Here is a 25512-nt window from a genome sequence, read left to right as displayed (position 1 = left end):
GGCTAAGGTATCTGTCCAGTATAAGAATTGGGCAGGACCCTAGGAAGTGGGAGTATTTGATAATATACCAGCACCCCTGCTAATTGGGAATGATTTGGCTACGCATGTTGCAAGGGTCTGTGTAACCACCGGCCACCAGACTAGGAACCAGCTAACCATAAATCCTTCAATAGAAAAGGATGATTCCCAGTTAGTCGATGTTCCACAAATGCCTGTGGAACAGGAAGAGGGAGAGCTAAAAGAAACGGGGTGGTTGAAAGAGAGCAATGTAATTCCTTCAGGAAGGGAAGGTTCCCCTGAATTCATTGGGGAGCAGCAAGCAGACGAAAGTCTGAAACCACTTAGGGAATTGGCAGAAGCAAACCCTCATGCTTTAACTGTTGAGAACCCCACCAGATATATATATCAGCAAGGGAGATTATACCGAGTGTCCCTCCAAAGGAAGAATAAAGGTGTTTGGGAAACACATTGACAGCTTGTGGCCCCAAATAAATAGAGAATGGCATTACTTAAGCTGGCACACTCAGGCCCTTTTGCTGGTCATCTGGGGGTAACTAGGACAACTTACAGGCTAACCTAGAGCTTCTGCTGGCCAACAGTTGGGCAAAATGTGGCACAATATTGCAGAACATAATGTGACATTTGCCAACGAATTGGAACAGGCAGAGACAAGACCCGGGCATCATTACATTCATTGTCTGTTACTGATGAGCCATTCAGAAGGGTGGGAATTGATATCGTGGGACCAATGCCCAGAGCGCCATCCAGAGGGGAAAGAAAGGCTTGCTGACTTTAGCAGGTGATGCCACTAGATATCCAGAAGCTGTGGCATTGATCAACATGGAAACCAGTACTGTTTCAGATGCCTTAGTCAATTTGTTCTGCAAACTGGAGTTCCACAATGAAATTATGTTGGATTTGGGGGATCTCTTATATCTGCTACTATGAAGAGACTGTTGAAGGTTTGTGGCATTAAACATCAGACCTCAACTCCCTACCATCCTGAAACAAATGGATTGGTGGAGAAATTCAGTGGAACACTAGGGTGCATGTTAAATTTTATGTAGCAGGCCTTCCTAATGATTGGGATGTAATGCTTCATCACCTCTTCTTAGCTTACTGAGAGGTCCCTCAGGAAAACACAAGATACACAGCCTGTTTGAGCTCCTGTATGGCAGAAGAGTGTGCAGCCCAATGGACAATGTGAAGCAGGAGTGGAAAGGAGAGACTGCTAGATCACCAGAGACTATCATCACCTATATCGAGAATCTACAGAACATATTAAGGGATGCTATGCAGCTTGATGGTGAAAATTTTTACCAGGCCCAAGCAAGTCAGAAGAAGTGGTATGACCAACAAGCCTGTGACTGAGTCTTTGAGGAAGGAGATGAAGTCTTCTTGCTATGTCCTGTGAGGGGGAATAAACTCCAGGTTGTTTGGGATGGGCCCATCAAGAGTCAGGACAGACTGAATGATGTGAACTATCTTGTAAATATAGGGGGTGAGGGAGATCACCTCAAGATGGTGCATGTAAGCATGTCGAAGCCTTACTATCAGTGGGAAAAAAGGTAGTGTATGCATGTATTGAAAGGGTGGAGGAAGAACCTCATCGGCCTATGTGGGAAGGGTTGAGCCCAGCCCACCGGGTAATGATGTAACAGAGGTGAAATTAGCTGAAAAACTAACTAGGCTTTAAGTAGAGCAAATCACAAGCATGTTGAATTCCTATAAGGAATTATTTTGGAACATCCCAGGCCTCCCCCATGTGACCAACCAATATATGAACATGGGAGAGGCCGCTCCTGTATCTACTTCTCCTTACAGAGTAACGGGCAAATGTACAGGAAGTGTAGAGAAAGAAATAAAGGAAAAGGAGGGTTTGGCCATTGTGGGCTCTAGGCAAGTTTAAACCCTATGTATGGAGAAGAAAATTCACGTTAAGGACTAATTGCTCTCCCTTGTGTTGGCTACACCACACAAAAGGAAGTAATGGGAAGTTGTTAAAGGGGAATCTTTTACTCCAAGACTATCATTTTGACATAGTCCACATAACAGGGCATGAAAACGTAGTAGCTGATGTACTGTCCAAGCCAATGGAGGCTTAGCCATCCAAGGGAAGGTCATGAGGTAAAGGTGCGTCAGAAAAATGTATAGGGTTGCATTAATTGTATATGTTTAAGTTTATTATGTATTCTGCAGGTAGATCGTATTATACGTAAGCAATGCTTGGTTAATGTGAAAGGTGTATTTTTAATTGTTACAGTGGAAGTGTAGGAATGGTATTGTGCAAATTGTGCATAAGGATTCTGTATTAAGCAAGTGCAGCAAGGTGCTCATTGCTCAGCATTGAGACCTGTTTGAGATCTCAGACTGAGCAATACCTTCAAACGGAAGGACGTGTGATAGACAGAGCTGGAGTCCGCCCTCTCCTGGGTCAACCAATCACAGCCCCTGGGATGTTGGGAAGGAGTAGAAGAAAAGGCAACTGTTTGAGGATGGGTCGGTTCAGGGGAGGCTGGGCCAGGGAGGGGAACCGGGGGGAGGTGGGGAGCGAGAGGCAGAGAGAGCTGTAGGAGCTCAGGAAAAGGTTAAGGACTGATTCAAATGTAACGAAGTTGGCTGGGAATGTGCGGCAAGCTGTTCTTGCTGCGATAAAGGGAAGTCTGCAAATAAAAGGTTTTTTTCCTTGTTCATTTTAACCCTTTGCCTGAGCCTAATCTGCCAGGGGACTTCCTAGGTCCCAGCCACACCATCAGAGATATAGAGACACATCCACTTGTCCATTCGAGTCAGCACTTTATTCCCTTTAAGGAAAGCCCTGGGAGTGGGTGAAGTAAAAAGGGTAAGGTGGGTGACAGGAGTCTTGGGGTACTGGGAAGTAACCCAGGAGAAGGCTCAGTCACACCCCTCCCTGCAGAAGTCCCTGGTCAGGAAGCAGCGGCCTCCATCAAGATCAAGTCCCTGGCTGTGGAAGATAGGCCGTATCAGTGTCCTCAGTCTCACCCTCTCCCGGCTCGTAACAAGTTGGGAGGCCTGGCAGCACTGAATTCTCAGCTTCCCGTGGCTGGGCCTGGCTCCCGAGCATCCTCCACTGACTCAGAAGTGGTGTCACAGGTTATAACTCCCATCGGACCGGGACAAGCTCTGACAATAAGACACAGATCTTTGCTCCCAAACTCTCATAACCACAAAAGGGCAGCCACACGTATTGATGTGTCAGGATGTTAATATGCCAAGGAAGCAAATCACTCATACGAGAACATGAAAACAAAATATGCACAGGGCAATCCTAGCCATGTTAAGTCAGAAGCACCCCCCAGTGTGTTCAAAGGGCTTACTCCCCAGCCAGTATGCATGCTTACAGCCTAAACATTTAAAAGCATATTGCAACGGGTGGAATCCAATGGGGCACTTATGTCTCTGCTGATTCCCTTACACCCCACCAATTCTGTCCACAAACAGGACCCACCACTTGTAGAGGAAAGATCGAGTGCTTCTGGGGCAACCAGAAATGAGCAAAAACTCCCATTTCTGGAATGGGGAAGCTCGGCGGAGCCCACTTAAGGGCGCTCTGCCGATCTGTCCCAGTGGAGAAACGAGCGTTTCTGCTCATTTCAAGGCTTCCTCTGGGAAGCGCTAGATCGCTGTTGTGCAAGTGGTGGGTCCCACCTGCGCAACGGAATTGGCAGGACCCACCGCTTGCACACTTCTAATCAGCGGGGCACAAGAGGATCGGCGGAGGCATAAGTGCCCCCTTGGATTCTGCCCAGGGTTTCTAAAATTACATCTCAACAAAGAACTTCATTTCTGCAAATAAGTGTGTTTATTTTATTTTTTAAATGAAAACAAAATCTATACAGGGCAAAAATACAAATAACCCAATGCACTTATACACAGTCACTGTATCATTATGGCTGCATGTTCACATCAAAAGCTCACATCGAAAGCTAGACTCAGAAATATATATTGAAAATCTTGCATGCCTGATCCCAGAGTATTATGTTTCTTTCTACAAGGTCAGATTTGTAATGTTTTTAACTGAGTTTTATTATATGTGGGCTAGACCTATATTTATAGCCACTTTATAACTTTACCCATGACAAATGTTGGAGGTGTGGCTTCTGTGAAGTAGGTATTCCACTTTACATCCATGATCCATTGTGGACAGCTGCATATCTATGAAAAAATATGTTTGCAAAAACCCAGCTTGATTTGATAATATTAAAAAGAAGTGATCAATGATTATTGAAGATCCTATGCTGGTTAAAAATGTCTGCTGCAGGCTTAATCCCATTCATCTTATGCCTGTTAAATACAAAGTCAACAAGGAAGAGATAAGGTTACATGGTTAGATTTTGTGTAAGTATCTTTTGTCTTTCTTGTAGTTATGATAGTAAACTGGTTCCATACAGAAGTTAGGGATGTCAGGGAATTTCACCACGAATCTTGGGGAGGCCGAATGCCCACGCATTCGGCCCCGCGAAATCGGTGGCGGAACGGTCTGCCACCCCCCCACCCCCCCGGGACGGGACTTACCTTGGGCAAATCTTCCTGGCGGTGGTGGCGGTGGCGGCAGTGCGGCGGCGGCGCGGCGGTGGTGTGGCGGCAGCGGAGGCCAGTCTTCCGACCGGCTGCCGCCGCCGCCATTTCCAGTTAAAAACAAAACAAAACAAAAAAAGTTATAGGCTATGTAAAGATTTACGTAGACTATCATGGCTAGATTTTTAAAAAACATCATGATAGGCTATGTAAATGTTTACGTAGCCTATCACGGCTGATTTAAGAGAGAAAAAAACCCGCGCGTACACAAATGGCGGTGCCCATGTGCGCCGCCATTTGCGCTCCTCATTTTGGCACGTCTTAGTCTATGTGAACATTTACATAGACTAAAACGGGGAAAATAAGGGGAACGCAAATAGCGTAGACGCTACGCTATTTTCGTTCCCCTTATTCTCGCCGTCTTAGTCTACCTAAATGTTTATGTAGACTAAGACGTGCCAAAATAAGGAACGCAAATGGCGGCGCCCATGGGCGCCGCCATTTGCGTATGCGCATTTTTTTTCTTTTAAATCAGCCGTGATAGGCTACGTAAACATTTACGTAGCGTATCACGGCTGACTGCAGGGATGCAAAGGGTGGCGGCTACGGCCACCGCCATTTGCGGAGCCAGCTGGCCAGGATTCGAGGGTGGAGGGATGGAGCGCCTCCTCCCCCCAGCCAGAATTTTGATGGGGAGGGACGGAGCGCCTCCCCCCTGGCCAGAATTTCAGGGGGAGGGACGGAGCACCTCCCCCCCACCGCAAATGTCACCCTTAAGAAAGGTAAGTGACTTTCGTACATCCCTAAGAAGCTTACCAAAAATTGTGTTGTTTTTACCTTTTGGGTGGTGAGAGGGCTTCATCAGGGGGCTGCATGCAGTCCATGGGCTGCAAGGTGCCCACCCTAGAGTAGACCTATTAAAATCTATGGGACAAGGAAAGTTAGTCATGACTAACTTAAGTCCCATGGATTTTAATGGGTCTACTTTAACCATGGCCAAGTGTGCATTCAATCCAATAACATCTTTTAAAAGTAATGGGCTGTATCTGGACTAAGTCCGTTGTACTTGGCCTGCACTGAAATCAATAGGAAATTTCAGTCATGATGAACTGAAAAGTAGGGCTGTGCATTGCTTTGGTGCTGAATCCGAATGTGAATCGGGGTGACTCAGTGTGAACTGAAGCAAATCAGCCTGGAAACAAGGTGATCCAAAGCAAAGCGGGTCACTGACAAAGCGCTTCAGTCTGTCTTGGAGATTCAGAGCTCTTCTGATGCCTTCTGAAGCCCAGACAGCCTGTCTCAAAAATCTATCAACCTGAGAAAGATCAGGGAGGTGGGAATGGGAGAGGAGGAGGAGGAAGAAGAAGAGGAAGAAGAGGGAGGGAGGTTTGGCCATTGGCAACTCTAGTTGCCAAATCAGGGCTGAACATAACTCAGCAGTCTCCAATCAGTGACAGTGGTGTATGGAGGGAGGGTGGGGAGGGATACTGGCGAGAAAGGCCTGTGTTTCTTCATTGTATGAGAGAGAGCTGTTGGTGTTACTGGAGAGAGCTCTGAAGTTATTTGGCTACATCTGTGTGTGTGTGTGTGTGTGTGTGTGTGTTGACCTCTTTCCCACCCAGTCTTTGTCAATTCAACTATTCCCTTGCTTTCTTTTGTCGATTATGTATTTAAAAACCAAAACCATTTAGTATTTAGTAGTTTACTCTTCCTTGCTTTCCTTGCCTTGTTCTTTGGCAACCCACCCACCCCACCCTTCTGAATTATTTAACCAATCTTATTGGTTCTCTCTCTCTCTCTCTCTCTTTCTCTGTTCCTCTCTTTCTAGATTCATTTTTTAAAAACCAAGAAAAATTTAAGAAGTGGTTTTAGTTTCCTTGCTTTGCCCTTTGGCTCTCCCCCTCCACCGCCCAATTCTCAGTTCAACTCTTTCTTTGTAGTTTTCCCTGTCTTTTTGCTAGATCCTTTAAAAAACATATCTATCTATCTATCTATCTATCTATCTATCTATCTATCTATCTGTCTGTCTGTCTATCTATCTATATCTATCATCTATCTATCTTTCCTTCCTTTTCTTGTTCTTGGCTCCCCGCTCCCCACCCATCTTAGTTCTTATATTCCTTCCCTTCCCATTTTTGAACTCTATATCTTTTCCCTAAAACAAAATAAAAAACCCTTTTCTTTGCTCGTGGGTAGTTATGTTTTTGCTTTTCTTTTGTTCTTGTGTCAAGCAAAGCACTACACACATCCACATTTCAAAATACAATGGGTGAAGCACTAAATCTATTATTTAAATAATACTCCACTGTGTGGCAAAGCAAGCCAGCCCAATATAAGGCATCTTCAGGGTCTTGAATCCATTGCAAATTTCTCCAACATCCCTACTGTTACAATCAGAGTACTTGAGAGACAGTGAGAAAGAAGTTATATGGATTTAGAAAAGATGGAGCTAGACACATTAAATTGACCAGACTTTAGAAATCCAGCAAATTTTTGCCACAGGGCAGTTGCATGACTCAATCATCTCTAAAAACCAAGATGGCAAATTGGCAATCCACAGCCTGGATGCCAACTTTATCTAGCAACAAATTATGAAATGTAGGCAGCATGGAACAGCCCTTGAAGGCAGCGTGGAACAGCCCTGTCTTCCATGCTTATAAGAGGGGCCAAAAAAGGGGCATGGGTGGGGCCGTTCTGGGATGGGGATGGCGGAACTGTCTGTACAATGCAATGTGTCCTACAGCAGCCTCCTTCCCTGCTCCGGGCTCCTGCGGCTAGACAGCTGCAATTGGCTGCCTAGCCAAAAAAGCAGGGCAGGGAGGCGTGGAGGGCATGATCCCCTCCGTGCTTCTCCTGCCCTGCTTAGGATAGGTGGTCGCCTCCACGTTCGGAGGCGGCCACCTATCTCTAAAGGATTACACCCTAAATCACTTTGGTTCATCCCTAATTAAAATATGTGTTGCCACAAATGTATGAGTAGTTAGATTAAGTCAAGGCAGAAAGCAAAGATTGTAAGCACGCCAAGGATTTGTGACTGTATTCTCCTGATGAAGGAGATGTGGTTTCATCATAGCTATAAGTTTGATGACTGGATAAAGAATAAGTTTTGAATACAAGAAATTAGAATCTGTTATAATGTCTGGTTTGGCAACATATTAGCAGAGATAATCAGATCTGTTACTTTTTTTATCATGACATGATTTTTTAAATAAAGTTTTTAAAAATGAAGCCACTAGTCAGAAATTAAGAGCTGCCATCACATGAGACTTTTACCATGTACTCATGGGCGTCACTCATGGAAGTTTGTCACAGAAGATGCTGCTAGACACATTAAATTGACCAGAGTTTAGAAATCCAGCCAATTTTTAACACAGGGCAGTTGCATGAATCAATCTTGTCTAAAATCCAAGATGGCAAATTGGCAGTCCAAAGCCTAGATGCCAACTTTATCTGGCCCCAGATTACCAAATTTAGTAGTACTAGGAGAAAAGGGTTATTTGCACTTCAAAGAAACCTACAGCAGAGATTAGGGATAGTGACCTGCCTCTAATCACTGCTTAAATACCTAGCTTCTCTTATTATCCCTTTATGACCTTTTGTTTGAGCTTCTGGAAACAGCACATTTTATCTGTGCCTAGCACAAAAACTATTGGGCCAAACTGACTGACATTTGGCTGGTGGAATTCCCTCCATGGGGCTGAGAGGGCCCCAAATTTCATGCACTTTTATGAAAAGAGTGAAAAGTAATAAAAAACAGCAGTTTAACAAATGATTTGCTTTAATTACAGGCAGTTGCTTTAAACTCATTTGGTGTTATATATTCACTGGAGTTATTATCTCCACAATGGAAAGGCTAGAAATCCAGTGCAGTAAGCATTGGTTGAAGTCTTTGGGTAAGTGCTCCAAAATGTGATGAGTTTAATACGCTGGACTTTTCTTGCCTCTGATGGATTTTGTCTAAGGATTGTAGAAGGAAGCAGATTGTTTCTCCCCCCCCCCAAGGACAAACTGGTGGTCTGTACTCTATAGGTAGGCCATGCCATGACCAAATCTGGGTCTCACTGGCAGCCCCATAATGATTTTTTTTCTTTTTTCCATTCTGATTATGATTTTTAAAAAGGGAGAACAATGGAGGAGACAAAAGGAAAAGAGTAACTAGAAGAAAATGAGGGCAGGAGAAAGACAGAGAGAAAAAACACAAAGGGTGGGGGTGTGAGTAGGGGTGGACGAAAGTCACTTACCTTTTCTCGCAGCTTGTTCGCGGTGGGGGGGAGCGCTTCGCTGCTCCCCCCGCAAAGTTCAGGCCGGGGGGGGAGGCTTCCTGGCTCGCCCGGCCGAAATTCAGGCCGGGGAGGAGGCGCCTCGCCTCGCCCGGCCGCGAACGTGGAAGTAAAAAAAAAAGAACGCCCCCTGATAGGCTATGTGATGATTCACGTAGCCTATCACGGCTAGATCTGCAAAGTCAGCCGTGATAGGCTACGTGAATCGTCACGTAGCCTATCACGGGTGACTTTAAAAAAAAAAAGCGTGTACGCGAATGGCGGCCCCCATAGGGAGCCGCCATTCGCGTTCCTTATTTAGTTGCTGTAGTCTACGTAAATGTTTACGTAGACTACGGCGAAAATAAGGGCAACTCAAATAGCGTTGCCCTTATTTTCGCCGTAGACTATGTAAACATTTACGTAGACTACAGCGACCAAATAAGGAACGGGAATGGCGGCTCCCTATGGGGGCCGCCATTATCCGTACACACTTTTTTTTTTTTAAGTCACCCGTGATAGGCTACGTGATGATTCACGTAGCCTATCACGGCTGACTTTGCAAATCTAGCCATGATAGGCTACGTGAATCGTCACGTAGCCTATCAGGGGACTTTTTTTTTCTTTCTTTGATTGCAATGGCGGGGGCGGCAGCCGGTCGAACGACCGGCTGCCGCTCCCGCCCCGCTCGAACACCCGATGAACCGCCAGCCGGACCTGCCGCCGGGAGGGACATTCAGGTAGGGATGGCGGAGAATTTCTCCCCGAAACTTCGGGGGGCCGAGCGCCAACGTGTTCGGCCCCCCAAACAAGTTTCAGAGAGAAATCCTCTGCCCCCCCCGCCCCCCGCACCCCCCCCGGGACGGGACGTACCTTCCCTGAATGTCCCTCCCGGCAGCGGGTCCGGCTGGCGGTTCGTCGGGTATTCGAGCGGGGCGGGAGCGGCAGCTGGTCTTTCGACCGGCTGCCGCCCCCGCCATTGCAATCAAAGAAAAAAAAACAAACGTCCCCTGATAGGCTACGTGACGATTCACGTAGCCTATCACGGCTAGATTTGCAAAGTCAGCCGTGATAGGCTACGTCAATCGTCACGTAGCCTATCACGGGTGACTTAAAAAAAAAGGAAAAAAAAAGTGTGTACGGATAATGGCGGCCCCCATAGGGAGCCGCCATTCCCGTTCCTTATTTGGTCGCTGTAGTCTACATAAATGTTTACGTAGACTACGGCGAAAATAAGGGCCACGCTATTTGCGTTGCCCTTATTTTCGCTGAAGTCTACGTAAACATTTACGTAGACTACAGCAACTAAATAAGGAACGCGAATGGCGGCTCCCTATGGGGGCCGCCATTCGCGTACGCGCTTTTTTTTTTAAAGTCACCCGTGATAGGCTACGTGACGATTCACGTAGCCTATCACGGCTGACTTTGCAGATCTAGCCGTGATAGGCTACGTGAATCGTCACGTAGCCTATCAGGGGGCGTTTGTTTGTTTTGTTTTTTTACTTCCGCGTTCGCAGCCGGGCGAGGCGAGGCGCCTCCTCCCCGGCCTGAATTTCGGCTGGGCGAGGCAGGAAGCCTTCCCTCCCCGGCCTGAACTTCGCGGGGGGAGCAGCGAAGCGCTCCCCCGCACCGCGAACAAGCTGCGAGAAAAGGTAAGTGACTTTCGTCCACCCCTACATTCAGGGAAGGTAAGTCCCGTCCTGGGGGGGGTGCGGGGGGCAGGGGGGGTGCAGAGGATTTCTCCCCGAAACTTGTTCGGGGGGCCGAACACATTGGCGCTCGGCCCCCTGAAGTTTCGGGGAGAAATTCTCCGCCATCCCTAGGTGTGAGGCAAAGAACACTGAACATATCTGGCAACATATTGAAAAATGGCTCCCAAGTTGTAGGCTTCAGTTTAAGTTTTTTTTGTTTTGTTTTTTACTCAGCCGTGATAGGCTACGTAAACATTTATGTAGCCTATCATGGTATTTTTTTAAAATCTAGCCGTGATAGGCTACGTAAATGTTTATGTAGCCTATCACTTTTTTTTTTTTTTTTACTGTAAATGGCGGTGGCGGCAGCCGGTCAGAAGACCAGCTGCTGCTGCTGCCGCCGCCGCACTGCTGCCTCACCACCGCTGGAGCTGCCGCCGCCGCCAGGGATATTCGCACAAGGAAAGTCCTGTCCCAGGGGGGTGGCAGGGGCATGGCAGACAAGTTTCGCCACCGATTTCGGGGGGCCGAATGCGCTGCCATTTGGCCTCCCCGAGTTAGGGATGTCGGAGAATTTCTCCATGAATCTCCAACATCCCGAAATTGTTGGGGAAATTCTCCGACAACCCCCTGCCCCCCCCCCCGGGATGGGACTTACTTTGCGCGAATGTCCCTCATGGCGGCGGGTCCCGGCGGCGTTTCGGCGGCGTTTTGGTGGTGGCGGCGGCCGGTCTTCCGACTGGCTGCCGCAGCCGCCATTTCCAAGTAAAGTGTAAAAAAAAAAAAAGATTTACGTAGCCTATCACGGCTAGATTTTCAAAGTTGCCCTTATTTTCACTGCGTTGCCCCTATTTTCACCGTAGTCTACGTAAATCTTCACGTAGACTACCCGTACCCAAATAAGGAATGCAAATGGCGGCGCCCATGGGCGCTGTCATTTGCATACGTGCTTTTATTTTTTTTTCCAAAGTCAGCCGTGATAGGCTACGTAAAGATTTACATAGCCCATCACGGCTGACTGAAAATCTAGCCGCGATAGGCTACGTAAATCTTTACGTAGCCTATCACTTTTTTTTTTTTTTACACTTTATTTTTCTCTTTCGCGGCCAGGGAGACGGGGCGCTCCCCCCATCCAGAATTTCGGCGGGGAGGGGCGGGGTGCCTCCCCACCCGCCAAGAAATTCGGGGGGAGAAATGGAGCACCTCCCCCCACACACTGAAAACACCTGCAGGACTAGGTAAGGGACTTTCGTCCATCCTTACCCGAGATTCGTGGCGAAATTTTCTGACATCCCTATTTGTAAGACCAGAAATCTGACCATTAGGAACTTGAAGTGGAGGAGGACATGTTGCATCTGAAATGGAAGGTCAAATGGCATTGGAAAGACATCCTGAAAATGCACTCCCCCCCTAAGCAATATCCATCAATTTGGGTTGTGTGCAGAAAATAGATTCGCCTCAGAACTAGGGATGGCGGAGAATTTCTCCCCGAAACCTCGGGGGGCCGAGCGCCAACGTGTTCGGCCCCCCGAACAAGTTTCGGGGAGAAATTCTCCGCACCCCCCCACCCCCTGCACCACCCCGGGACGGGACGTACCTTTGCCGAATGTCCCTCCCGGCGGCGGGTCCAGCCGGCGGTTCGGCGGGTGTTCGTGCGCGGCGGGAGCGGCAGCCAGTCTTTCGACTGGCTGCCGCCGCCATTCCAATAAAAGAAAAAAACAACGCCCCCGTGATAGGCTACGTGACGATTAACGTAGCCTATCATGGCTAGATTTGCAGATCCAGCCGTGATAGGCTACGTTAATCGTCACGTAGCCTATCACGGGGGCGTTTGTTTTTTTTAAAAAAAACTTTGGAGTTCACGGCCGGGCGAGGCGGGAAGCCTCCTCCCCGGCCTGAATTTCGGTCAGGGCGAGGCGGGAAGCCTCCCCCCCAGGCTGAACTTCGCGGGGGGAGCAGCGAAGCGCCTCCCCCTCACCGCGAACAAGCTTCGATGACAGGTAAGTGACTTTCGTCCACCCCTACTCAGAACCTGCCTCGTTCGGTTTGCATAGGCAGCTCCCTCAGCCTGAAACCTTAGTGCCACCCAACTACACTAAATATGCAGCATGCAGCTGATCCTTGCTTTATGTTTTACCTCCAAGTAATCCAGATCAAGACTGCTGCGTGCCAATAGGAAGGGTTTACTTTCCCATCCAGCTGCTCCCCCCACCAATACCACCCCCCCACACACACATTGGCCAAAGATCCCACTCTGCTTGCAACTCATCTTAGATCCTAGGTACAGCTTCGCTGCATCCCATTTACTGAAGCTTTCGAAATCCTCCCCGTTGACTACAGTGGAATCTCTACAATGCCTATCATCCCCTGTGGGATCTCCAAGGCCAACAACAGGTCCCCCCTCATCCTGCTGCCTCCTGTGCCTGCCTCCTTTTCCAAAGGGGTGTGATGTCCACTGGAAGCAAGCAGGGGACGCCACAGTGGCTCCAACTGGCGCCGGCGGACGCGGGGGAAGGTGGCCCTGCTCTTCCGTCACCCCCCACACTACAACACTGTGTCTGTATTATGTAATTATATATTACACAACACACACAGCAAAGAACACAGACACAGGCAGACACAGACTATACTATATCCGCAGACCTAGAAATAACCGTGAAATGATGCCAAGTGTCACTAGGGCAGGGACAGGGAGGCTTGGGAATGAAGGGTAGCAACTTTGACCAGAGTCAGGGCAGCCACAAACAAGAGCAATAGTAAACACACACACACACACACACACACACACACACACACACATTACAAGGGATTGGATTTTAGGAGAGGCTCGGTCTGGGCTGGAACAAGGAAAGGTCACACAAGCAAAACACAACTACCAGCTCCACTAATCTTTCTGACCCACCACCCACAAGGTGGTGCCGTAGCACCATTCCATGGTGCCTTTGCGGCCCCTTCCTTCCTGCCTTCACTAAAGCCGTCACCCCAAGTGGTGCTTCCATGTAGGAGCTGCTCAGCTCCCACCCATAGCAGGTGTTGGCTCAACGTTGGGCGAGGCACTCTGGGGGATCTAGAGGGGCACCTGCCTGCTGTGAATGCAGGGCTGCTCCAAGACATTGTGCCACTGAGGTGAAGGACAAGACGGTGCCCCTCCCTCCATGCAAGGGAAAGAATCTGACTGGGCTGGCGGCTGAATCTTACTTCAGCACTGCTGATGAGACAGTACCTTCCATCGTACATTTACGCGTCTCTCTAGGAGTCAGTAATGACTCGGTGCTTGCACAGGAGGAACCTTTCCTTTCCTGTTGAGTGGAGCCCATGTAAGAAATCATGCAGCTCCATGATGAGCCATTCTTTTCTTTACTAGTGGCATTTACCTCTTTCATGTTTCGTAACTTGCCATATCACCATAACAGCCATTTTGAGGTGGCACCTGCAACCTTGGCTTGTAGAAGGTAAACTAGAATGTACATGAGCCTTCCCCAAACTGGCACCCTCTAGATGTGTTGAACTACAACTACAATTCCCATCATCCACACCCAGGCAACACTGGTTGGGAATGACAGGTGTTGTAGTCCAACACATCTGGAGGACCCCAGGTTGGAAAAGGTGGATGGACATAATCAATTATTTCATGTGATACAATTTCACAGATTTCTAGGTAAACCTGCATAATCCATAGTCTAAAACTGGGATTCCCAAATGGTGTCCAGTGGCACACCAGTATCCTGCAGGAAAACGGTTTTCATATTACAGGAAATAAGTCAATAGTACACACAGAGAGAGAGAGAGAGAGAGAGAGAGAGAGAGAAAGGGAGAGGGAGGGAGGGAGGGAGGGAGAGCGAGGAGGCTGCCAACTGCAATTTTGCATAACAAATTGCTCTGACCTTCACCCCATCTACATGGCACCGCTTTGACCCCCACCCACCCAGTCACAACTGCGCAGCACTGCAGCTTCACAGTAGCATGCCCTGTGATACACTTACGATTTACTGTGCGCTTCCCCAACAGACTTGCTGTGCCCCCTTTTTGCCATTATACTGAAATGCACAATTGTGCAGTCCCGTGAGTGTGGGGGTGCGACACTTCAGTGGCTGTTTTGTATCTCAGGGGCTCTGCTGTGTCTTTCCATCCCTTTTTAGGTAAAAAGTGGGTGTTTTGTACTCCTTCATGTCCGCACCATCAGTTTGTCAGTTCCCCAGCCTGAGACCCTTGCAATGTTTCGCACTCACAAGCGTGAGCGCTACGTGCCTAGCCATCGCTCCAAAATGGTGGCCGGAGCAATGTTGGTCCTCCCGCAAGACCCCGCCCCCGGCCCTTGGGTACTGAGTCCACAACCATTGTGAATATACAAAGCTGCAAAACTGTGCGAAAGTGTGATTAAATAGATGAAAATGCCCTCTGTGCCTCTGTAACTGCGCAGCTGTGAAGGGATGGGGGAGTAAAGAGGTGTCACAGAGTGACACAGGCACTACGCATGCCTACAACACGCCCACTGCAGAACGTGAAGTCGGTTCAGGAAAGGGACAGACGGCCCACAAAACCCGCAGCAAACACAAAAAATCACAACAAAATGACTCCTTGGAGCTCTGCATATTCTGGGCGAAAACCATGGATAGCTGCCAAGTTGCAACTGTGTCATCGATAGGGATGTCAGAGAATTCCGCCATGGATCTCGGTGAGGCCGAATGCCACTGCATTCAGCCCCCTGAAATCTGTGGTGGAACGAAGCCCCTGCCCCCCCACGGAAGGCACACGAAACCGAGCCCCCAACCCATGAAAGGCGTGCGACACGAAGCACTTACCTGCTGCTGTCTGTGCTGACTTGGGAATGGCGGCCGCCCTGTGGCCGCCATTCACTTCTTCATCATAGCCGTGACAGGCTATGTAAGTATTTACATAGCCTGTCACTGTAAGCCAAAAAACCCCAAATGCGCACACAAATGGTGGCAGCTATGGCGGCTGCCATTTGCATTCCCTATTTTTCGCCATTTTATCCTACGTAAATATTTACGTAGGCTATTACGGCGAAAAATAGGGGAACGCAAATAGCATAGTGGGTGGTATTTGCATAGCTTTTTTTTTTGCCATAATAGCCTATGTAAATATTTTTGTAGGATAAAATGGGGAAAAATAGGGAATGCAAATGGCGGCCGCCGTAGCCGCTGCCATTTGCATAGGCGTTTTTTTTTTTGGCCTGCTGTGATAGGCTATGTAAATACTTACGTAGCCTATCACAGCAGCCTGGCTGAACGCAAATGGTGGCTGCTACAGCGGCCGCCATTTGCATCCGCAGCAGCCTGTCTGCAGCCGGAACTCCGGCTGTGGATGGCCCTGGCCGGCTGCGGAGTGGAGCCGCTGCGGAGCGGAGCCAGCGGAGCCAGCGGAGTGGAATTCTGTGGAGCAGGGTTCCGGGGTGGTGGACCGGATCGCCTCCCCCCCTGTCGAGGATTCCGGGGAGAGGGACAGAGCGCCTCCCCCCCACCGCGAATCACATCCACGAAAAGTTAAGTGACTTTCATACATCCCTAGTCATCTATCACAAGGGACCTCGACTTGCACCTGCCCTGGAGTAAAAGCCAGGTGCAGATGGGGCCCTCATCTCCTTCAATTCAGCCTGTGCTGGAGGGAGGTATCTGAGCTATAGGTGAAATTCAGTTATTCAATTGCTTGCAATGCAGAGGCTCAGTGACTCAAGCAGGAACCCTGGGAATGGACCCCTCTCAGGGAGGATAAAGGCAGTTCTCATGCTCACTATTTTAAAAATCAACCTTTTGGGATGCGATATTGAAACATGCCTCCAATTTTAAGTCAGAAATTAACAATGTGCCCCAGCAACGCGCTGGCCTAGTTGTCTCCAATGCCTCTGACTTCTCTCTCTTGGTATTCTCCAGGCTTACCTTTGGCAGTGAGCAAGGGATCTGGAATTCATCTCTGAAAGTACAGATTCCTACCTTTGCACCTTGGTGGTTCTGACCACTTCTTATTTTCACATGTTACAGTGTCTGATCCCAGAATTTCAAAACCTTCACGACACTGATAAAGCACTTGGTGGCCATGCGGATAGAAGTTTGCTTGACTACGACCCACAATTTCGGCATTGGAAACTCTAGGAGGTGATCCACAGGTTCTAGCTAAATGGGGAGAAGATGCAAACAAATAAGGGTTTTATCTAAATTAAGCTTTCCTAGGCAAAATAAATAATCACTCATGTTTCATTTATTACCAGAGAGGGACAAAGATAACTGCACTAGAGCTTTTCAGATATGCAACTGAGGATGACAGAATGTCAGTGCATACAGAAGGATGGCACAGAGCAGGACCGGAGCAAAGGGATCTCTGTCTCTGTTCTATGTGCACTTAACTAAAGTTCAGAAAAGGGACTCTGTGTGTACAACTGTTATCCGCATTATCAGGATCACTGCTTTTTCAGAGAGCTACATGCGTACTCAGCTATATATATGATCTGGCATGATGTAGACCAACTTTATATGTAAGAACCACCTTGGCAAGTTTTTCATTTTTGTACCAACGACTGATATGAAGCTACAGATACGATATGTGTGAAATAAACACTAACCTTTGTGTACAAAGAAGTTAAGCATCACAATATAACTCCACTCTTAAACTCTGACCAAATTTTACAGTGGAAAGCTGAACCAACTGTACACAGCAAACCTGAAAATAATGAACTATGTTAGATGGTACTGTATCTAGGCAGTTTCCACATGGAGATGAGCTTTCTTGGATCCATTGGCACTGCAATATTTGGATCCAAACTGCAGTAAGTCTTTGAGCTAGTTTATGCTAGAAAGAGTGGTCTGCATATGTGAAGGGGTTAGGCCTTAGTATGAGCTGTAAGACCACTTCTTGGTAGATGCTGTATTAAAAACTAGAATTAAAGAAACAAAAATAAGATGAAACACCTTTGGATTGTGTAGTTGTTACACAGTTGTTACACAAACTGCATGCTGCAGGTGAATGCAACTATTCCAGTCATGAGTTGAAATGTATAACCAGTGACTCTGAAGAAACAAGCTCAGGGATTCAGGATGATGGCTTGGCCACAGCGGCTTCACGGTATGATAAGGTGATGATGGGTGAAATCATTACAGAGGATCTATCATTCACAGATGCCCCATTCTGATGTCAGCAAAGACTTAACACGTAGTGGTGGCTACTGTACATGGAAAAGTCAAGAATTGGAGCCTTCACTTGTTGTAATCCATCCTAGATATGCTCCCATACTTTGTGCCAGCTTGTTGCAAGCTGGACCTCAGTTGAGCAAGAATTGTAAAGGAATGTGATGCGTACTGGAGGCTTCATCCATAGCTGAGTGCTGGGAGACACTTAACAACTCATGTGGCTCCTCTCAGTGCCAGCCTCTGAAAGCACCTGCTCTAGGCAGTAAAGAGACAGAAAGACAGCAGTGTGGGATGGGAGCCCATTCAACAAGGATCCACCTCTACAAAACGTAGCAGGCTGGTTCTAAACTAAGTCACGCTTTACTCCCGTTGAGATCACAGCAGGAGTGAAATGACAGGACAACAAGCGGAGAGTTCACTGTATGTTTTGGATGGTTCTTCGCCCTTCCAAAGATCGCCTTGGCATGCATTTAATTCCTCCTGTGACATGTATGATCATTATGCATGCAAGGGATGATGCAGACCTTCTAACTGTCACAACAGCAGTACATTCTATGAAAACATGCAATACTGTTGTTGAGGAAGGCATAGACCTCGTAGTAGTTTTGTGCTACTGTACTAATGTACTATTAGTACTGACATTCTCAGTCTCCAGAGGGAAAGCAGAACTCCTGGCTATGCACTGGAATATATCACACTACTTGGTGCAATTTTGTGCCATTTGTGCACTTTATATTACACAGGCAGAAACTTAGCAGGCGGAGTTCCACCCCTGCCACCCCTTCCTCCAGAAGCATAAAAAAAGGTGTCCCCAACCAGTCGTGTCCGACTCTAGGGTGCGGTGCTCTTCGGTTTCTAAGCCGAAGAGCCAGCGCTGTCCAAAGACGCTTCCGTGGTCATGTGGCCGGCATGACTGAACACCAAGGTGCACGGAACGCTGTTACCTTTCCCGCCGAGGCGGTACCTATTTAACTACTTGCAATTTCTTGCTTTCGAACTGCTAGGTTGGCAGAAGCTGGGACTGAAGACAGGAGCTCACTCCGTCACGCAGCACTCGGGTCTCGAACTGCTGACCTGCCGACCTTCCAGTCTGCAGTTCAGCGTCTTAACCACTAAGCCACCGTGGTCCTATCCAGAAGCATACCTAAGGTGAAAGGGGTCCCAGGTTAAAAAAATTAAGGTGCTCCCTCTGTGTTTACACAGTTCCCATGCCACTAGCTGGTGCTTCTTACAAGTATTAGCTCTGCCACACAACTGATACAGCAGCCCGGCAGTATTTCCAGCTTAGGGAATTGTAGCCCCCTTCGGCATGCTGGAGCACCTTTTTGGCCCTGGGGAGCTTTTCCGCTCATAGGAGAGTCTGAGGAGGATTTTTTTTGTGAGGCAATTCTGAGGTTGAGTGGAAGATTTTGAGAGAGGAAGGAGAATGGGGGAAGAACACAGGGAAATGAGTGAATAAAAAGCACCAACTAGAGAAGACAGAGGAGGAGAGAACTGCAGCCACATCATGTTAGGGGCCCAATCCATGTAGCAGTGTATAGTTTGATGCTGGGGGGACGCATTCCATAACTAAAGGAATAGGCATTGCACATAGAATCCTCTGCAAACGCCGGATTGGTGGCATTTTAAATTCAGAATGAAACTGAGCATGCATTGTATAACTTTCATAACAGTTGCTGCCATAGTCTTTAATGGGGCAGGAAACCCTAATCACTTTGGAACTTCACCAAACTCAGTTGCTCAGAACTTCACCAAACATATGAAGGATTAGCTTCCTCAAGAAGTCTGAATAAAGTGTATCAGTAGTTTCCACCAAAATGTGGAAGAAATATACAATTTGCCTGTTCAAAATTTGGAATAAACTGGGTATATGTCAATTTCAGCACTTTTAAACTTACTTACCTGCAGAATTTTTTTATCACATTGATTTGAAATCTGAAAAATTGTAGAACTCATCACATAGATGGTGGATGCTCAGTGTCAGGTTATTTGCTAAGTGGGTTAAGTGTTAAAAGCAGTAGAATTTTTGAGGCTTACAATGGCAGAAAGTTTTCTTTCTTTTTTGTAGGAATGTCAGAGAATTTCACCATGAATCTCGGGGAGGCCGAATGCCAGTGCATTCGGCCCCCCGAAATTGGTGGCGAAATGGTCTGTCCCCCGCCCCGCCCCGGGACTTAGCTTGGACTAATCTTCCTAGCAGCGGCGGCAGCTCCGGCGGCGGTTCGGCGGTGGTTCTGCAGCGGTGGCTGCGGCGGCCGGTCTTCCGACCGGCTGCCGCCGCCGCCATTTCCAGTAAAACAACAAAAAAAAACACAAAAAAAGTGATAGGCTATGTAAAGATTTACGTAGCCTATCACTGCTAGATTTTTTAAAAATACCGTGATAGGCTACGTAAATGTTTACGTAGCCTATCACGGCTGAGTAAAAAACAGCAACAACAACACCCATACGCAAATGGCGGCGCCCATGGGCGCCGCCATTTGCGTTCCTTATTTTGGCACATCTAGTCTACGTAAACATTTACATAGACTACGGCGAAAATAAGGGGAATGCAAATAGCGTAGACGCTACGCTATTTGTGTTCCCCTTATTTTCGCCGTAGTCTACGTAAATGTTTACGTAGACTAGACGTGCCAAAATAAGGAGCGCAAATGGCGGCACCCATGGGCGCCGCCATTTGCGTACGTGTGTTTTTTGTTTGTTGTTTTTACTCAGCTGTGATAGGCTACATAAACATTTACATAGGCTATCACGGCTGACTGCAGGGACGCAAACGGTGGCGGCTACGGCCGCCTCCATTTGCGGACCCGGCTGGCCAGGATTCGGGGGGGAGGGACGGAGCACCTCCCCCTCAGCCAGAATTTCAGGGGGAGGAATGGAGTGCCTGCCCCCCACCTCGAATCAAATTTCGTGAAAAGGTAAGTGACTTTCGTACATCCCTACTTTTTTGCTACTCAGCTTAACTAAAGGGACTTTCCTGTGCACTTTTAAATTCTAGTATGTCTAGGTGCACTGCTGTCATATCTTTGGTAGTTTTTAATCAAATTACATAGCTTATGTCACTGGAGCACTAAAATGATCTAAGGTGGAAAGCCACAGATGCATTTTGTTGATGCACCTGACAGTTTTATATGCATATATCAAAGTTTATTTCTTTATTTATTTTTATGTGCCCTTCCTCACAGGGAGCTCAGGGTGGCTAATAACCTATATAGAAAACAATACAACACATAAACTGTAATTCCAAAATCACAAATACAAAATACAATACAATAAAACGTGATCACATTAGAGCGGCAGCCATCTTTGAAAGCTCCAATGTCAAAAGGTTCCTCTAATTATAATTTTCTATATTTTTGGTATGTTCAATATATTGCTTGTATGAATTAAGTGCGACAGGTTTGGTTTCTATTGCAATTAGTCTGACATTAGATTAAACCACAGTATGACTGCAATAATGTTTCTGTCATCTTATGTCCTGTTTTCCTGCCCCAAGGTTGGGTTCATAGACTAAAGCCTATTTCAGACGTGTTCCTACCTCATTTTACTTTTAGAGGTATGTTCCCATTGTAGCGTACATGCAAAGACCATTTCATAGACACAAAATATGTCTCCTGCCTTTTGTTGATGTATCGCCATTTGCTGCTCCCCCACTGCCACAGCCTGAGGCGGGGGATTCACCCCACCTCATGAGAGGGCCGGCCCTGCTACTGAGGGTCCACATCCTATCAGGGGCCCACTGACAAGAGCCCCCGGACTGGCGCCTTATTTTCGCCATGGCAACCTGCTTGTTCACCTGCCTCTTGCTCTAGCCTGGAAAACAGTGGTGCGGAGAAAAGGGAGCAATCCGTGCCATGGCTTGCCTGCTCACTGGCTCTCTGCCTGTCCAACAAAGAAGTGGCAGCAGCAAGGAGTAGAGGAGGGCACCACATGCCTGTTATTCTGACCTGTGTGCTTCTATCGTTTTATGTAACGCAGGCAAGCAAGGGTTAACAGAGTGCTAGGGAGCAAGCAAAAGGAGGGGGGCCTGTGTGTGTGTGTGTGTGTGTGTGTGTGTGTGTGTATTCTGAGGTTATAAAAGCAATGAACGGACAGGTTGGCACACAGGGATTCAGGGTTTGTGGAAGCAACATCCAGTAAGGGGGGTTGTGTGTTGGATTTTTGAAGAGGCAGAGTTGGTAGGAAAGGGACAAAGTTGGTAGGGAAGACCATGCATTAATGAATAATAATAACATATAACTCTTCATGTAATTCAGACTCCATGTGTTGGTTTGAACTGTCATGCTACCATTATTCAATCTGTTTCCTTGTTACTTCTCCTGTAGTGGGTTGAGAGAAACAATTGGGCATACTGAGCTTCTCTGGAACCCAGAGAGTAAAAGGGCTGAAGTTTGGGTGTCAGTGGGAGCAACGGATCCAGGTGAAAGCCGGTGTTTCCTGAGGGGTTTGTTGCTCAGTTTCAGAGATGGAGGGTGGGGAAAAGGTGGGACTCAGAGAGTAACATCACAAGGAGCAATAGTAGCCAGTGACAACAGTGGTGAGAAGGTAAATTCATTGCGGGAAGAGCCCCATTCAGGGGATCTTATCTATGGGGTCTCAAAACTCTGGAGCTGGTACTGCTTGGACTACAAAAGTATTTAAGTCAAAGAACACTCTCTGCACCTGTGCAGAACCTTGTTTTTCATTTGGAGCTGTTGAAGAACTGTGAAGAAAATAGTGTTGGTATTGTATTTATTATTATAATTTCTGTATTTAATTAATTTGTGTTATATCACCAAAGAATGGCACTCCAAGCAGCTAGCAATAAAATCTGGATTAAAAGCAAAGTCTTAATTAAAACATAATATAAAAACATATAAATTGAAAACAAAATTAAAAGCATAACATTAAAAGAAATAAGCAACACCAATTTTTTTTTTTTAAGAAAACAACAGGGCAGGTTTTGGATTCCCTGAGGATAGGGATGTCAGAGAATTCCACCATGGATCTTGGAGAGGCCGAATGCCAGTGCATTCGGCCCCCCGAAATCGGTAGCGGAATGGCCTGCCACCCCCCCCCCGCCTCCCCCGGGATGAGACTTACCTGGGGCAGATCTTCTGGGCAGTGGCGGCTCTGGTGGCGCTTCGGCGGCGGGGGCGGTTGCGGCGGCCGGTCTTCTGACCGGCTTCCGCCGCCACCATTTCCAGTTTAAAAAAAAAAAAGAGATGTGATAGGCTACATAAAGATTTACATAGCCTATCACGGCTAGGTTTAAAAAGAAAAAACCATGATAGGCTATGTAAATGTTTACGTAGCCTATCACGTCTGACTTTTTTTAAAAAAAACAATAACGCACATACGCAAATGGCGGCAGCTACGGCTGCCGCCATTTGCGTTCCTTATTTTGGCACATCTTAGTCTGCGTCAAGATTTACGCTATTTGCGTTCCCCTTATTTTCGCCGTCTTAGTCTACGTAAATCTTGACGTAGACTAAGACGTACCAAAATAAGGAACGCAAATGGCGGCAGCCGTGGCCGCCTCCATTTGCGTATGCGTGTGTTTTTTTTTTAAGTCAGACGTGATAGGCTACGTAAACATTTACATAGCCTGTCACGGCTGACTGCAGGGACACAAATAGCGGCGGCTACGGCCACCGCCATTTGCGTCCCTGCTAGCCAGCAGCCGGATGTCCGGCTGCTGGCGGAGCCCGCTGGCGGCTCCACAGAATCCCTGCAGAGAGGAGCCAGCCGGCCAGGATTCCACGAAGCACCTCCCCCCAGGTGATGATTCCGGGGGGAGGGATGGAACGCCTCCCCCCCACCATCAACATAATCCGCAAACAGGTAAGTGACTTTCGTACTTCCCCTACCTGAGGAGGATTTCGCCTCCTCCTCAGCCCTTGACGTTGCACTGCTCATTGGGAAAACAGGGATGGCTTCTCCTCCCCCCTCCACACAACCCATGAACATAAGGATGGCAGAGTGCTATGGCTGCTCCTCCTGCTGCCAGTGATTCACCTTGGTGGGCAAGCAGTGAGGGCACCTCATGGCATTCATAGCAACATGACCATGACTTATGCTGATGCGGGCCCTTGGCCCTTCTAGCACAGTGTTGTCAAGTCTGACTGGCAGAAACTCTCCACAGTCTCACCAGAGCTCATTCCCAGCCCTGCTGCCCCAGATCCTTTGAACCGGAGGCATCAAGGATTTAAGTGCAACCATGCCTGCACTTTAGAATTGAGCTACAGCTTCCTCCAACATTTCTGATTGGGCCAGAAGCATTATTCAGGTTTCAGAATAGTGGACAACAGATGTCTCCTGGAGCCTAAACCATTACAGAGAGGAGCCTGGCCAGGATGCCCATTCCCGCCCCCCTTGCTGTTCAGCATGGATACTGAACTCCTCTGTTTCCAGAAGTCATTAGCTTGAGAATGTTACCCAGGCAAAGCATGCAACGCACCTTGACAGGTGGGAGGTTTTGACCACGCTCCTCTTTGGCAGGTCGCATTCAGCGGTCCTTCCGCAGTGAGACGTGGTGAACGGCACTGGTAACATACTGTCGCCCCAGGCGGATAGCGGTTTTTTACACTTCCAGCATATGAAAGACTGGAGTGTGTGTGGGGTTTTCCACATAGTTTTTCCGAGAAGATATAAAAATGGAAATATAACTTTTGAAACAAGCCACTATATCTCTGCCGGAATTTCCCTATCCAAATACTGAACAAAGCTTCCTGTTAATGCAGAGTAGTTACTTCTTTTAATGTCAGAGACATGAGGGCAGGCAGAAGGTGCATTGAGAGAGAGGGGCCAGCAACCAGAGCGCTTCTGAATACAGTGCGCATTGTGGACAGCTCTGCAAAAGAAAACCAGTGGTTTAGTTATCTAACATGCCGGGCGTGGGCGATTCCTGGGGAAATGCCTGGATTTGGGCAGGTCCTAGTTCAGTGGTTTCACACATTCCACTTTCAGGGAATTCTTCCACATCAAGTCGCCTAGTACGCACTCTAATATGTCATGGAGGACACAGGCTCAGTTTAGGCAGTGCATCAACTATAAACCATTGGATTGGGCCATTGCCTCACATAAACTGACAATGTTTGTTTGTTTATTTCATTTCTATACTGTCCAGTAGCCGAAGCTCCCTGGGCGGTTCACAGAAATTAAAACCAAACAGCACACAATAAAACAATATAAAATACATAGAACATTCAAATCACAGTATAACAATGCAACCACAACAAAACCTAGCAGCGGTGCAGCAATTTAAAATACAGATTTAAAACAGCAAAGCTATAAAGGTAAAATGCTAAAATGCCTGGGAAAATAAAAAGGTCTTCACCTGGCGCCGGAAGGAATACAATGTAGGTGCCAGGCGAACCTCACTAGGGAGCTCATTCCACAGCTGGGGTGCCACAGCAGAAAAAGCCCTCCTCCTAGTAGCCACCCACCTTACTTCTTTGGCAGGGTCTCACAGAGAATGGCCGCTGAGGATGATCTTAAAGTCCGGGCAGGCACATATAGGAGGAGGCGATCCTTCAGGTAACCTGGCCCCAAGCCATTAAGGGCTTTGAATGTTAATACCAGCACTTTGAATCGGGCCTGGAAAGGACTGACAGCCAGTGCAGCTGGAAAAGTACTGGCGTAATATGAGCTCATTGGCCAGTCCCTGTGGACAATCCTGTTGCCCTATTTTGGACCAGCTGAAGTTTCTGGACCATTTTCAAAGACAGCCTCACGTATAACGCATTGCAGTAATTAGGGATGGTGGAGAATTCCGCCACGGATATCAGTGAGGCTGGATTCTGTAGAATCCGGCCCCCCAGAATCCGTGACGGAATGGTCTCCTGCCCCCCTGCCCCCCCCATGGAATCCCCTGGGATGGCACTTTCCTTGGGCGGATGC

The 25512-nt window shown here is 47.7% G+C and overlaps 1 protein-coding gene across 1 annotated transcript in view; it reads right to left on the bottom strand.

Moving 5' to 3' along the window:
* Nucleotides 1-16482: 16482 nt before the first annotated feature.
* The window catches only part of LOC146347833 (coagulation factor XIII B chain-like), a 59248-nt gene continuing 50218 nt past the window's right edge, over nucleotides 16483-25512 (bottom strand). The window contains exon 11 of the mRNA XM_084851623.1: nucleotides 16483-16620. Within this exon, the coding sequence (XP_084707749.1) occupies nucleotides 16483-16620 (138 nt within the window). The remainder of the gene's footprint in view (nucleotides 16621-25512) is intronic.

The sequence above is a fragment of the Heloderma suspectum genome, chromosome 4 (assembly GCF_057233095.1).
Source record: "Heloderma suspectum isolate Gila_16-S chromosome 4, 16-S_ref, whole genome shotgun sequence".
NCBI lineage: Eukaryota > Metazoa > Chordata > Lepidosauria > Squamata > Helodermatidae > Heloderma > Heloderma suspectum.
This window is presented reverse-complemented; position numbering and strand designations above follow the sequence as displayed.